The 15,851-nt window shown below is 32.3% G+C and overlaps 1 protein-coding gene across 1 annotated transcript in view; it reads right to left on the bottom strand.

Annotated features, from left to right (window-relative positions):
- LOC117167819 (regulating synaptic membrane exocytosis protein 2) overlaps positions 1-15,851 on the bottom strand; it is a 124,374-nt gene that overhangs the window by 32,625 nt on the left and 75,898 nt on the right. The window contains exons 6-11 of the mRNA XM_033353022.1: positions 9,031-9,241; positions 8,371-8,560; positions 5,725-5,932; positions 5,239-5,499; positions 3,125-3,389; positions 2,373-2,624 (exon numbers count right to left, since the gene is read on the bottom strand). Coding sequence (XP_033208913.1) covers positions 2,373-2,624; positions 3,125-3,389; positions 5,239-5,499; positions 5,725-5,932; positions 8,371-8,560; positions 9,031-9,241 — 1,387 coding nt within the window. The remainder of the gene's footprint in view (positions 1-2,372; positions 2,625-3,124; positions 3,390-5,238; positions 5,500-5,724; positions 5,933-8,370; positions 8,561-9,030; positions 9,242-15,851) is intronic.

Below are 15,851 nucleotides of genomic sequence, written 5' to 3' on the forward strand. Positions count from 1 at the left end.
TCTTTACATAAGAATAATGCGAAATCACTGATAAAATATTGTTTTCAAGATAATCATTCTTTCAAAATTTCTCAACCGAAACTTTCTCTTATTTTTCTATTAAAACTATGTAATACAAAAGTTAACATAGCCTTCACAGTACTCATGAATCAATTAAAATATAAATATGATTTACAATTACGTTAAAAAAGATAAATATGAACATATTATATAAATGAATGAAAAAATAGGTATATTTCATTCACGAATATTGACGTATGTATAGTATACTGTAAATAGACGGATAACAAAATTATGCTATGTGACTTAAGTTTGAAATGCAATATTTAAGTGAAACGTTCTGTTCCATTTTTTGGGTAGTAAAAAATTCAGAAAAATGGTATCAGTGTGCATCCAAGTTTTAAATCAATTTTTAAATTTAAGAAAAGGTCCTGTTATTAGTGATGCTGATATCCATTTCGATTAGACCTTTAAGTTCTTTATAATTGAAGCAGGGACAGCTGAACGCAGCAAATTACACATTTTAACGAAATTAAGTTTTCTCTGAAAAACATATTTTCTCGCTTTTGTAAACCCATTTTAGTAAAAAAGTTACAGTTTCGACATTTTTTATTTTATTTTTTAAAATTTAAATGTATTACAGTATTAAAAAATTTCAAATAATTCAAACTTAATGAATTAATTATTTTAAAATATTATCTTTTTTTAATAATTTGAAGGCCATTATATATGATTTGGACAAGTATTTAACAATAGAAAATAGTCTCATCAAAGTTAAAAAAAGGATGTGAGGATCCAGTTTTCTGTTAAATAGTGTTGTTTGTTTGTAAAATAAATAAAAAGCTGTATTTCTGATGATTTTGTTAACGATTTATGCACTTTTTATGTATGATTGTGCTAACAGTTCATTCACATTTCAACGAAATTATTACATGCGCATGTAGCGCTATCTATTTTTCGCACAATATTTATTAAACCGGCTCATCCACCTGGACATAGAAAAATTTACTTAATCGCTTCAATTGTAATATAAACTATAAAATCCATTCTCAATTTTAAAGCTTTGTAAAACTATTCCTATTTAATTAGCGCTAAACTCAGACCTCAAATATTTTCTATTCAGATTAAAGATTTTTTATTCTAACTTTTTTTTAATTTGAGTGATTAAAAATAATACTCATGATAAATCATGCTGCATTATTATGTATTAAAGAACTTGCTAATGTCATCTGTCCGATTATAAACATATTTGTTTATTTTGACTCAGTACTCGGAAAAAATGTATGGCTACATTTTTTCCGAGTACTGAGTCAAAATAAACTGTTATGCAAAGTTTGTCGTTTATAATAAACAATAATTATTGGTATTAAACTCAGTAAAGTTGATCTGGATGTTAAAAAATAGATCTGATTTCACGTAAGATATGTTTCAATTTAAGACTCAACTCTGTAAAGTATAAAACAGCCTTCGGAATGGAAAGGTCAGTAAAATAAAAAATATAATAAAAAAACCTTGTTTTGTTGAAAAAACGGCAACATTTCGAAAGCATTGTGGTCCCTTATCAAGCCTGAGAATATCAGTTGAGAAGACAAGTAAAAGAAGACTAGGTTTTCCATGTTGACGTTTGCCGCCGTTTTGTATTTGGAGCTCTTCATTTAGCTCGCCTCTTTTCAGCAACAATGTGATTCTTATCAACTTTTACGAATAAATGTTCGATTTTCCATATTCATGGACATGTTTATAAATTTTTAAAGTTTGGTATTTTAATATTGACATAAGCCAACATCAAAATCCAAAATATTATGTATTTTGAACCATCACGGTGTATCTTAAAAAATACTCAATGATAAACATTGCTGATGTTTCTAGACATTTTCAAATTTCTTCTTTTTCTCAACCAAAATTTTGACAACACGGAAAATCTACTCTTCCTTTACTCGTCTTCTCAACTAATATTCTCAAGCTAGAAAAGGGGCCATGTGGCGTCCGAAACGTTGCCGTTTTACAAGAAAACAAAGTTTTTTCTTATTTTTTTTATTTAACTTACCTTTCCATTCCGAAGACTGTTTTATACATTAATCAAAGATCGAAAATGAAGAAAGAAATCAACTCTATAAAGTCAGATAATAAAGTCCTAAATTTCAACCAAATTTGGTTTAAAGTGAGATAAATTTGGCTGAATATAATCCGAACCCATTTAAAGGTATAACCATTTTTTTTGTTCACTATGCGTTACCGGTAATTCATTACAAATTTTTTTTTAATAGAGGCAAAATTAACGCGATAATTTTTACTGGTAAAGCATCAAATACTCTACTTTGTTCGGAATTTTCTCAACTTATCTAGGTGGATTACATGAACATACGACATACCTTGAATGGCGATGCTCTTCGTGGGCAGTTAAATAATGCCATTCCAACTCATCGCTAAGAGAAGAAGAGGCTAGCGCTATGATGGCTTCTCCAATGAAGTCGTTGGCACCATATCTACCATAGTCCCAGATAGTAATTTCTAGTGCTCTCTGCCTTAACTCCGACCACCTGATTCCATTGTAGATGAAGGTTTGGTCCCACCTTGGGTCATTCGTATTGGCCAAAGGTTTCGTTCGCTTTTTGGAATTTTCGCTAAAAGTATAATTATCCTTCATAGATATTTTTCTAGTAAAGATAATATTTAACATAATATTATAATCTACATAGTTACTGTACATTTTATTCTAGAAGTTTTTAGTATTTAATTCACTTCTTCAAAATCGTGATCTAATTATTGGGTTCTCAAAATAAAATGATACAATGATTTTATAGTTAACAAAACAAAGAAAGTTTGCATCTATTAATCTAGGTCATCTAAATTGGCACTAGTGTCAAATTCGCCATCAAACATGGATATCTTTTTACTCACTCCAACAGTTTCTTTACTAAATTATTTATTTTTTGGTGCATGAAAACTAAAATCACGAATATTTTCAACAGACAAAATTATTTTATATAAACAAGAAATTCTTTATATATTCAATTCAGTCACATTATGTGTATGCAATGTCGAAAGGATAATCGTAATATTGAAACAGGAAAGACTAGTTATTAAATCCCAAATAAATGAATGGAAAGTGATTCGAACTTACCTTCTGTCAGGAAGTAAAAATATTTTTGCATAAGGACTCCTTGCTTGGCCGCTGCTTCGAGGGGGGAGGCCAGTAGCGCAAACAAGAGTCACTATCAGCTGAAGCGCCACAGGATCGAAGTTCAACTTCACCTGGATTCGACCTCCGAAGTTGACGTTCCCCGTAGTTTGGCGTATATGCCTTCCTCTTCCTTGCGTGTGAACATCCGGTGAACCCGGTGACGTAACTAAAACCGAAGGCTTCTCTCGCCTCGTGTCGTATAAGTCTGCAACGATCATACTACTGTGTTTAATCCGAAAATTTCAAAATAAACTTCAGTTTAAACCCTCAAACCATCAACACACGTACGAACGGAACAATCCAGGGTAAAAAATACAAAGGATCTTGAATTATTTTACCCTACAAACATTTACAATGGTGCGTTTCAACAATATTTCAGCCACATTTCCCATCAGGCAGCATTCTAGTTTAGAAGATTTAATTTTAAGTTTAATTACTTCCAGATATACTTTTTCTACTCTTGACTTCCTTTTTTGTAGTTTGAATTTTCTAAATTAATCTTAATAGATAAAAAATAAGCAGTTCAAACCACTTTTAATCCAATCATTTCTCAGTTCAACATTACAAATATCATTATTAAAATGTTTTTAAATAGTATTGATTGATCTGGTATGAATAATATCTGACAACCAGGTATTGGCTCCATGCATTTCAGAAGCTAAATCAATATAATATTATTATAGTTTCATCAATCACTTGTTCATCCGGTTGCTGAGGAAATGAATCGTTAATGTCGAATACTGTGCGTAAAATTACAATGAGAATTGATGTACATATAAAGCCCCTTATCTTAAAACAAAAAACGTTAACATTTAAAAATTCTAAAACCATTATTGACGTGTATTAATTTCTACAGAAAAACTAGTGAATAGATAGAGAGTATATATACATATTTGTTTGAAGAAATATAGTATTTCCATAACCCTTTAAAAGTTCCTGATATATTGACTTACACATAATCAACAAAATATTGAATCTTTGAGGCTTCCTTCCAAACCTTTCATCTACTGAAAGTTCTGTAAATAAATTACAGGAAACGTCTTTAGCAATTTAATATCTTAAGCATGCGGTTTTCTATAAGGTTTCGGTTACTCAAGCTATTTCCGCTTTCAAAGTGCCTTTTCTCATAATAATACGACAGTCAAGCTTCGCAATAAATCTAATACCGTCGAAGTCCAGCAGGAACTAATTACACTTCTCTAACAGCATTCGGCATAATTTCCCGCAAAAAATCTAAAAAATTTCAAATAAAAGTTTCTTTGCATCTATCTTTTCAACTAAACTTGAACCTCAGAAATTACGAAGATGGAGAGAAAAAGTAGCGCATAGTTGTAGAGTCTAATGTGAGAGGTATTTGGGATTTTCGCATCGAGTGGTATCAACAGAAAACAGCATAGAAATTCAGAGATACAAATAGTATGGTAAAAGTTGTTGCTCCCATAAAACTAGTTGTACGGTGGCTGGTTGTTGAATTAACAAGGGTGCGTCAGCACTACGATCTACTTTCTACTAGTATCCAACAAAAAAATAAATGTTCTAAGCGTGTACAATTTACATGTCTGTTAATTGTTTTAAATGGCCTTAATTTATCACTTATCAGGGTTAAACATGGAAAAAGGGCAAAAGGAACACATAGTAAAAATCTGTATTAATTTGTAAGTCTACTCCAAAGTATACATTTCTTAAAACCTGGAATGCGAAACATCAGATAATCTGTGACAGTATAGCTGCTTGTTAATTTTATCATTCTTATATGATTATATGAAATGGTACAGTTTTTATACAAGCGAGTTCCTGATCCAAATAAATGCAAATTACCATCTAAATTACTTTGTACTGTTTAATGCTATTTTATAGCATCACTTATAATACTCATGATAGCTTCTATAAATTATACATTAAGAATTCTACAGGCTAGATGATAGTTGTATCCAAATTCTCAATAAATGCTAATTGTTGGTAAAAGCACGTTAATGTACTTGCAAAAATCGTGAAAGCTTTGAGATCGACATCTGAAGCGCTAAAGTCACACAACAACCAAAATCTATATTTACCTTTATGATGAGATTGCTGAGTACCGCCTATGGATTCGTGTTTCTGCCTCCACTGAGACTGAGCAGCGGCCCGCCTGGAGGCTAAAGGGGTGGTCGTTGAAGCAATCGTTGACTCCCCGGGTATAGTCGTTGACGAAGATAGGTTCCTCGAAACTACCAGTTCTACCTGAGGCTCCTGCCTCGATGCAGCTATAATATCGTAAACTTCCTGAAAGCTCTTGCCCTGTAGGCACCTTCCATTCCACTCGATAACTTCGTCACCTAAAACATGCATCAATCAGCGATGGACTGCTTGAATTTCCAGAAGAACAGGCCGACGAGTCCTCATGTTTCGTTTAGTGCCTTGGGTTATGGTATACCCTCAAATCTTAGTGTCAGATGTGTAATTGGTAGTTGGTTCGTTATATATTGTAGATATTGGAGAAACTCGTCGTGAAACCTGCAGATTTTTTACTAGTGGTTGTTTTTAGTAGAAGATCTTCTTACCAGGTCTTAGTTGTCCTTCCACATCAGCAGTACTTCCCTTCTTCACTTTCTCAATTAAAGCACCCATAGAACCATCTTCTAGAAGCTTTCCTCCGACTACCTTCAGTCCCAGTATACTACTACTACTTCCAGCGCCTGAGGACTTCCGCAGAATCATGTGACCGATCATCTTTTGGCCATCATTGCTTACTTGCCACGACAGGGAATGCTATGAATTGGGCAGAGTGTTTTCACGAGATCTCGAGTAAAACTTGTGTGCTACCTTGTTCGAATCGAGAAAATTGCTTGACTTAAGGTTATTGTAATTTATGATTCAATATGGATGTCCATTTTTTGGTTTTAAGTCCATTTTTATTGTTCATGGCAATCATTTACCAAATCATCTTTACACCTGTCACCGTTTCTCGATATCGTACAATACATATCTACAAAAAATAATGACGAACACTACGATAAGCTCAACAACAATAAATAAGTAGAACTGCACAGTGAATCATCCTTAATACAGGTAGGTTCTTGTGTTATGATTGTAAGTTGAACTGACTTGAGGGTTTGCAAAATATTATCCATAAAATAAACGACATAAACAGAATATTTTTGAAAGCTAATACACATATACGTCATCGCATTCAGTGAGTTTTACTATATAATACTATAGCAATATCTCTGATCTTTGCGATATATGTTCAGCAAGAAGCGACTATGCAAGCTTGAATAGATGAATCTCACATGCCACACATGCGATAAAAGGCAACGTCCTCAGCATTCAGTCTTTGACAACATTCGAGCGTCATGCAAGATATCAGAAGATATATTGGTTTTATGTCTAGAGTCCCTGTGTAACTTGTCTATCAAAGTTTAATAATTATTCTTATATCTATCGAGTAACATTTCGTGAGGTGGATTTAATTTAGGAGGAGGGGTTTCGCTTTTTCACGAGTCATATTACAGAAAGTTAGAATTTAAAAGAAAAGATAGTGATCATGTAGTTTGTCTAGTGTCTAGTATCTTTTGTCTATTGTCTGCTTAACCCTCGAAAATCTACATTTTTTTCTACAAAATATTTTCACAATACTATTCGGATTGTATACAATTATTTTTTCGAAACTTTTTCATTGACAAATAAGAATTATAATACAATGATGGTGATTTTTTAATTTTTCCTCAAATATTGCTAGAATGGAATAGTTTGAATGGTCTGAACATATCTTTCTTGAAAATATGATTTTTATACATTTTCGAGAGTTAAATCAAACGCGTACGTCAATCCGTGGCTATATGTCAACAAATGAATATACTTTGTTATCCCGTATGAAGTCAATGTGGCACTTAATAATGAATGCTGCCATTCCATTCGGATGATTCTAATGCAACCAATCCAAGTTCTATTTACGACGTCGTAGCATGATGATAGCGAATAATCGAACTATCAAAACGCACCGATTGCTTTAGTACGCGCAAATTTACGAATAACGGTCGATCGCTCGGAAACTATTGGAAACTGTCATCCAAATGGAAAGTAGGTACGTCAAACGATGAATCAATACTAGTCGTTATTATTTACTCACTACCAAGCTTATTATCTACTATAACTCTGAAAAAGAATGTATCTTCCTGCTTTTTCATTTGAGCATTGAGGATTGATATTGCTATTATATGTGTACAATTATATATATATATATATATATATATATATATATACATTTCAACAAATATAGCTTAAACGCTATCCAATATTTTAACAAACATCAACTTTTGTACATTCTTAACAAATAAATATACCTCAATGCCATACATTTTAAAACACTATTAATTCTCTAATTGCTTCCATCTTCATGATGCCTAAGTAAATGAGAGTGAATTCAGAAGAAAAAACAGGCGATTTTTATATATTAGTTACTATGCTCTTGCTAATATATGTACCAGAACTATTACTGATGTCAATTGTAAGCAAAATTATTGTAGCCTAACGACGTAACTTTCTCAGAAGGAAAATATTATTTTACTATTAAGAAGTGGTTAAGTTATCCGTTCGTGTATTTGTAAATGTATATGTTAATGAAAATGTAGAGAAAAACCAACAAGTCTCGTGAAAAGAGAGAATACCTTAATTTGATCAGACGCTAGCAATTAAGAGAACCTTGCATTCATTCAAAAGTAAGCACTTTTTTCAGAATTACAAGCCCGTACTCGACGAGTGTTGGAGTAATCGAATGTTATGAAAAAATTATTTGTAAGTGGACAAATGATTTAATTATTTGTGATCAAATCGTCAAAAGATTTACCCAAGCATTCGTGAATTTATCGATCTCAGTCTTAGCAGCTACTGCAGAAAATCGTAACATGAATGCCAGAATGCAGTTATTTAGAATTATCTAATATACATAAAAATTTAGGGTACGGTAAATATTTCTGGTAGTCATGTTAAAGATAGTACGAACACCATAGTTCTATGTGACTACGAACAATTCACAAGACAGAGTAGAGACAAGTCCAGAAAAGCTACCCATCCTTGATGAACCATCCACATTTTTGCTTAGTTACTTTTTTTAATTTTGATTGTATTTTCAATTGACTTTTTGATAGTTTCAGAGGGTGAATTTTTTGAACTAAAATCTTATTTCAATAGGTTCGATCGGCCCGTACCTTGGGCAGGTCGCCCCTGTTGCTGTCTTCACTGCTCGTGAAGGTACTAGAGGTGTCTATCCCGGAGTCTTTGGTAGCGCTGTCTTGACTACCTTGCCGATCGGCCTCCCACGACCATTCTTCCTGAGTGTCATCAACATTGGTCCCTCCATGAAATCTCACTGTCTTTTTCCCCCTCCGTTCAGTGAACCTGCCAATGTGCCACACGCGCACATACACATACCACACTTTTTAAAATTACGTCTCAATCCTACCTTCGTCTTCTTATAAGCCAATCTCGAAATTAGCCGAGATCACTGACAGAAGAAGTATTGAACTTTAATTTAATTACTGATCCACCTTCAAATGAAGAGTGTTATTAAAATAATGTGCATATGAAAGAGTCTACTCTTGATTGACATTTTTAGAAATTCATCAGTCGCAAACTCAGCTAATGTCGTCGTCGACGGCATCGTATTAAAGAGCAAAATATTTTAATTAGACTGGCTATAGGTTCTTCAACTTTTTTCTAACAGATGTAATGCTTTTTAGAATTTATGGAATTTAGGAGTTTAAATAAGAGTTAAGATATATTATTTTTTATCAGTTATTGCAACACTTTGATTTGAAGAGAAGAGAGGTTGACGACAACGACCATTAATGGAATGGATGACAACGCACCTCCTACTATCGGCGCGCCACTCGTCTCCGCTTCTTCGGAAGCTTCTTCTGACGAGGGTACTCTCCTCTTTCCGCGGTTCTCGCGGAGGATGATGACCGTTATACTCAATGGTCATTGGACCCGTGTTGTGATGTCCATTATGAGAACCATGCCTAAACGATGCACTGGTCATCGACGTTGGATTTATCATGTGATCGTAGTATCCCTTTCCTAGAGTAGATCCAAAGTTTCTATTTTTTCTGTCTTACAATACGACATATAATTATAAATTTAAAAAAGGAACGTTGCTAAGTCGTAAAAATTTGTTTCCATTGAAATAACACTCTTGGTCCTTATATTAAAGCATCAGTACTGATAATCATATTTATTAGAGGATAGCTCAAATAAAAAAAAGGTTTCTTTGTTTTGAGGGGGCACCACCCAAAAATTTTCCGTGCAGAAAAAAAATCACTTTCAATTTTTCTCAAATTTTTTAGACGACGGAATGTACAGAAAACTATAGAAAAGTTAAATAATCGCCATAAAAACTATATGAGCCATAGAGAACAATATCCTTTTCTACAAAAATTTACTTTGAAGAATAAGCAGTTTCAATGGATTAAATTTGCATTCATCCTACGTAAAAAACAAATAATTATCTGTACAACAAAAATTATTGTATTTTTGACACAAAATAGTTTATTTTTGATAAAAAGAGATATTTCGGGTTTCACTCATGTAAAAAACTACGAATAGTCGGCAAACAATTCGTAGTTTTTTACACGAGTGAAACCCGAAATATCTCTTTTTATCAAAATGAATCATCGTGAAAGCATAAATCTATTAGTTTATTTTTATTGTTAAAATGGCTTGCTTTCTACGCATATGATTATACTTTGAGTCATTTACTTTAAGATTTAAGAAAAATCATAAATACATATATTCACTTTATATATCGAAAACAATGAGTTTTTGTGCCATAATTTTTCAAGCGATTATGCTCCATGAGGGTAATTCTGACCACATATGTAATGTAAGGTTTTTTATACATCATTAATGCAAATACTATTTTTGTACGTTTGGGGATCCGTAAATAATCTTAGAAACGTACTAGCCGTACTAAGAAAATTTAGAAAGAATTAACATTTATTTTTTCACCACATGGAAGGTTTTTGGACGGATGTCCATTTAACTTAAAAAAGTTTTTTTTCATTTATACACTCGAAATTAATTCCATTAATTAATGTACAGTGAAGATGTGCACTTATTTTAACAGTGTAAGAGAGAACGAGAGAGAATCAGATTATATGCCTGGAGCACAACCCACCTTATGATTTGGATTTGTCAACATTTCAGATTTCATAATAATTTCCTCATAATGAAATGGAGCGTTCTATGAATGCTGTAATAAGCCTGCGCAGTAGATCAATATCCCAATATAAGCACCATGCTTTATATTCTACGTAATAGACAATTAATCAAGAATAATTTTGACCATGGATCATAGAATAGCAACGTTTCTTTTTTAGTGAAAAAATCCAACTTTCTTTAAATCTTTGAATTCGCATTAGAAATTTTTCTTAGAAAAAAGCTTTAAAAAATGTTCTGAGCATTCTCGTCGACTGCGCATATCGACAAGTTCGTAACGTGGCGTGGGTTGCTCACTGAACCGTGTAGAATGTAAGCTTCGCCGCTGAGAATACAAGATTGTGGTATTCGTTCTTTTCTCCTCCCGGCGTATCTTTTCGCCGAGATAGTTTCCTTATGCAATGTAGTGTTCCTCCGACTTCCCCACCTCCCTCCTTCAACCCTCTTCTCGCGCCCCACAATCACATTTGTTTACACATATGAAAGTCTTACGTGTGCGTATGCGTGTGTTAGTATACAAATGTGCAAAAAGGTATGCGGGCTTTGTGTGTTGTTCTGGCAAATGAAATATACAGCGAAAGAGACGCCCTGAAACGGTTACGAGATAAAAGCAGAAAAGTATACGTGATAGAATCATTTTATAGACAGAAGATTATGTTAGCAAGGTCTTAAAACAAATCGCTCACGAGATTTCGTATTACGATGAATACTTTTATGAAATTAGGACTCGTAAAATAAAAAGACACACATATATATATATATATATATATATATATATCTCATTTTAAATTTCAGCTTTATGTATTCAAGTTTGAATAGAAAGATTGATATATTTTAGAACTCTGTTTTCAGCTAATTAATTAACAATATTACTTCGGAATTGATTATTATATAAGCAAAGCTAGTTTTTTACGGGATTTAGTCAATTTCAAAATGATGTTCGGTGACATCTTTCTACACAAAGTATATACAAATAATGAGGAGTGCTTCAATACATTTAATGTAATTAAATTCATGTAAACTAATATAATCGTAGTACGAAATTTTCGAATGCGAGAAATGAAGTTTCTGAAAGAACACAGTTATTACAATGTTAAGCAATTAGAGAAAATGATGCAACATCAACTCCAACATCATGTCACTAAATAAAGTAAGTGTATCTTTCATGTATGCATTTCGATGCATACTTCAGCTGTATCAATGTGAATGTAAGATGTCAATGTACCTTTCTTTGCACAAGTTGAGCAAATTAATAATTCTTTCGTATTTAATAAAGAGTGTCAAACCACTTAATTTTTTTTAGTTACTCCAAGGAATACAAAGGACCCCACGCAAACAATATTTGACAAAATTGGACATAATCAGTCGAAGTCCTGTTGGAATAAATAGTTATCAAAAATAACAATTCATGGACAATTTTATATTCTAGGATTATATTCATTCATATTCGTAAAAATTACAATTCTTGGGCTTCAAAACTGAAGAAAACTAAATAATTAAAATTGTTGAAGATAAGTCGTTTTTCAAAAACTCAACTTTCATTGTTCATTTCAGGTTTCCCATACCACAGAAGTAACTTCTTATTTTATTTTAAATTTTCAATCTGATTTTATGCGTGTTTTTGATCCCTTCTGAATAATTTCAATTCTGTGAGTTAGGCTGTTTTGGTTTAACACTCTTCAAACATGAAATTTTTATTGTCCAAAATACAATCAGCTACATGATTGCATTTAAATTAATTCTTATTGTAGGATAAGGAAACAAAAATTCTAATTAGAAAATAATCAGCATAGAATTTGAACTAAACACTGATTTACAAAATGTAATTTTATTTGCTCATGGAAATGTATGAGAAGTGTAAGTGTAGTGTTTCTTTAAAAATTCGCGAAAGAAAACACATGAATAGTGGAGAATAAAAAATAATATAGTGCACGTTCATAATTATGTAACACAAATTATGACGATATTGCAGCCTGCAAAGAGGGATGAATGTGCAGAAAAAGTTTCAGGCCCAAAATTATTTAAAATCAAATTAAATTGTCCCTCTGTTTTCTCTATGTTCAATGATCTATCATTTTAAACTCGAATCCCCAAAAATTTGTACAATTTGTTCTCGTGTAGAATTATGTAAATCACAACCAGAAAACTCAGAATTGAAACCAGTTTCAGTAAAAATTCATCCCTCTTCTGATGTAACCACAAGTTTCGCCACAACCTGTGTGGACGCAAAAATATTTCTCACAGCTGTCGGTCAGTTGCGTCTAGCGATACACGGTGCTCTTTAGTGTAACTTTTACGTTCGATTCTTGAAAACTCTTGACTCTTGGATAACAAAAAAGTTGGCGAAGAAAGTGGGAAGGGAGTGGAGTGGAATGGAATCGCCAAGTTTTTCATTTATAAGGAAAAAAGTCTTTATTGAAACGCGTAGCACGTGTTACTCGATTGGTAGTGCGGAATAGGAAAAATACGGCAAAAGTGTCGCATCAGTTACGAAATGCAAAAAGTACCATGAAAACCGAGATTTCGTGTTTAGCAGCTGCGCCAGGCAACGAAAAACAATAACGACCATAATTTTTTTAACCGCGACGTGTATCGACGCAGAAACTGATCGACAGTGACCTGGACACACATGCATACGCTCGCGCAAATCTGAAAATACACATATAGATTTGAAGAGTTATGAGCTTATTAATAGCGGAAGACTCAGGAAGGGAAAATTACTTCGAAAAACATCTTGATCCTCTCGTTGGACATGGCCCGGCGAGTCATTTTCTCCCCAGTCTTGACCCTTGGATCTTGCCCTAAAATTTATTCATGTTTATCCAAAAGCTACTTTAAACTAGAGATGAAATGTTTCAGAAACAATGTTTTGAAAAGAGTTCGACGTATGTATTTTGATCTGGTGCCCTCCGAGTTAAAAGGTCAGACTCCACGAACAAATAATTAAAATTGAGCGAGTTGAAACTGTTCTGAAAATTCAATTCATTTGTCTATACTTAAATGCTCTAAATAGTGCAAGAGTAAAGAAAAGGATGCTACATAGATTTGTGGGTAAGTGAGAAGAAGAAATAAAAAGAAAAGTATAATATTGAATGAAAAAAGTAGACATGACGAATGCATCTGACGACTTATTTACAGGAAGTTTAGCTAGACGACTCCTAGGAGAGTAATAAATAGGTCTTCGTTGCCTAGTAGAAAGAATACCAAGTTATTCCAACACGATGGGTCACCAACACTGTTTGGCCACTAGGATCTTAATTTAAAAGTTAGATGACATCGGCTTACAGCCGGTATAAATCATACAGGACTTTGCAAACACCTTGCGTCTACTGTGCAATACGATGCATGAATTCAGTGTATATAATGTTTTCAGCTTATGAGTCGAGAAAGGAAATCAGACTTCTCACCCGAGAATTTACCTTAATGAAATATTAAATGAATTAGATAGTTTAAATAAATGAAAGAACTCTTAATCAACTCGGCTCGCATTATTGTGTGTTTAAAAATTAGAGATAAGATACAAAACCCAAATCAGGGTAGCCACTGAAGACTCAGAAAAAAATTCCCACTTTTCCAAAACTTCTCCCGAATATTTAAGTGATAAAAGTCAAAACTTAAAAACTGAAAAATTTATTTTAAGAATTCAAAAAAGACTTTTTAAATTAATGAAGCTAATGCTGAACAATTCTAAATTAAAATTATTTATAATTAATAATCATAAACATTCAAAATTGAACAATTTAAAATTCAAGCATTCAATATTGTACCAAATCAAAGATTTTAATATTTGACAACATGCACGGAGAAAAAGATTTCGCACAATGATATCGCAACCTCTATGTTGAAATAAGGCGCAATATGATAACGTACAAGCAGGTTTCGGAGCTTTGTATGATATTATAATTCACTAACATCGCTTGGCCACTACTAGAACCCTCGTGTATAATATAATAAATAATAATATAATGTAAAATCTTGCAATGTACGATATCACGATTTTACGCTATTATAATACGATAATTACTATATATAGCGCAAGAATTAAGGTATAAATTGTAATTCATGCGAATTTATTTTTTCCGTGTGTAGATAAAAAAATGCTTCAATTATAAGCCTCAAAAGTAGAAGCCATCCACATGAAACAACTTTCATTTCGAGATCTCTAAACACGAAAATAATTCAAATTTGACATTTTCAAACCGATTTTATTTAAAATTATAAATTGCAATATTACATTTAATTTCGGACCATAAAAATTTCTAAATCTGAAAAGGAAGCACTGAAAATATTGTTCAAATATTAAGATCCACGTACTAATGGAATTGCATCATTAAATAATTTTTATTTTATTGCCTCAACTACAAATTATAGAATTTGAAGCGCCTTTAATTTGAATTTTTTTTAAATCTCGAAATTTCAATTTCAGTCTTTTAGATTTGCAATACAGTGAATTTATTGAGTATACTATCATCACGTTAAATTCAATCGATAAGGTCGATAACATCAAATATAGTAAGACGATGTCATGTGGTAGAATCTAAAGCATTATTAGTTATTTACCGTTTTGGTGAAATATATTTTTCAGTGCGTAAATGGTGAGTAAAATGTAATATCTTTTTCCTTTGAATTACATATTATATATGCTAAACTATTTATTATAATTTTCTCCAATTGCGATTTAACAATCCAGCAGATGACATTTTATGTCCAAAATTTTAAGTAAGAATGACAATGGGAAAAGAACCCTGATCACGCGATATCTTCAAATTTGGGACATTATAGCGTTTTCTGAGAGATTTGGGAAAGCACAAATAGACTAAATACCAATCCGCAGTTATTATAATAATGTTTATACTTGATAAGCAGAAAGATAATACAATTTTCTCACTACATATGCACCGGCAACTGTTAGATCATCGTCAGATTAACTGTAATGTCACTATGGATTATTCAACACACGTTCAAGTATTAAAAAATTTGAGCTGCTTTGATTTTCCAAATTTCACCATTTAATTTTAAACAAAATCTTATTAATTCAAAAGATTCAACTCAAAATTATTCAGTTTGCCACTGCTAATTTGAAATTGTCCATAAGATTAAGCATTGTAATTTAAAATTATTGGATTGCGATAACTATAAAATAATTACGCCCGGAATCTTCGAACGACTTTCATTTAAAAACAAAGCACTTCGAATGCTTCGATCTAGAATTATTATTTAATACTTTCAATTCAAAATTCTTCTATTTCAAACGATTTTTCATAATTATTTTGTATGAAGGACTTCAAACTTAAACTTGCTCGCCTGATAAGATTTTTAAGTTGGAAATGTCCACTTTTTAAGATCTGAATTTGAAATCATTGAATATGCAAAGATATACGAGGGTAGTTCAATAAGTCCTTAGAATGAAGTATAAAAACAATTTTTTTTGGGTAAATTTTTTTTTATTTTTCAACATAATCTCCTTGGAGCT

Source organism: Belonocnema kinseyi, chromosome 2 (genome assembly GCF_010883055.1).
Source record: "Belonocnema kinseyi isolate 2016_QV_RU_SX_M_011 chromosome 2, B_treatae_v1, whole genome shotgun sequence".
NCBI lineage: Eukaryota > Metazoa > Arthropoda > Insecta > Hymenoptera > Cynipidae > Belonocnema > Belonocnema kinseyi.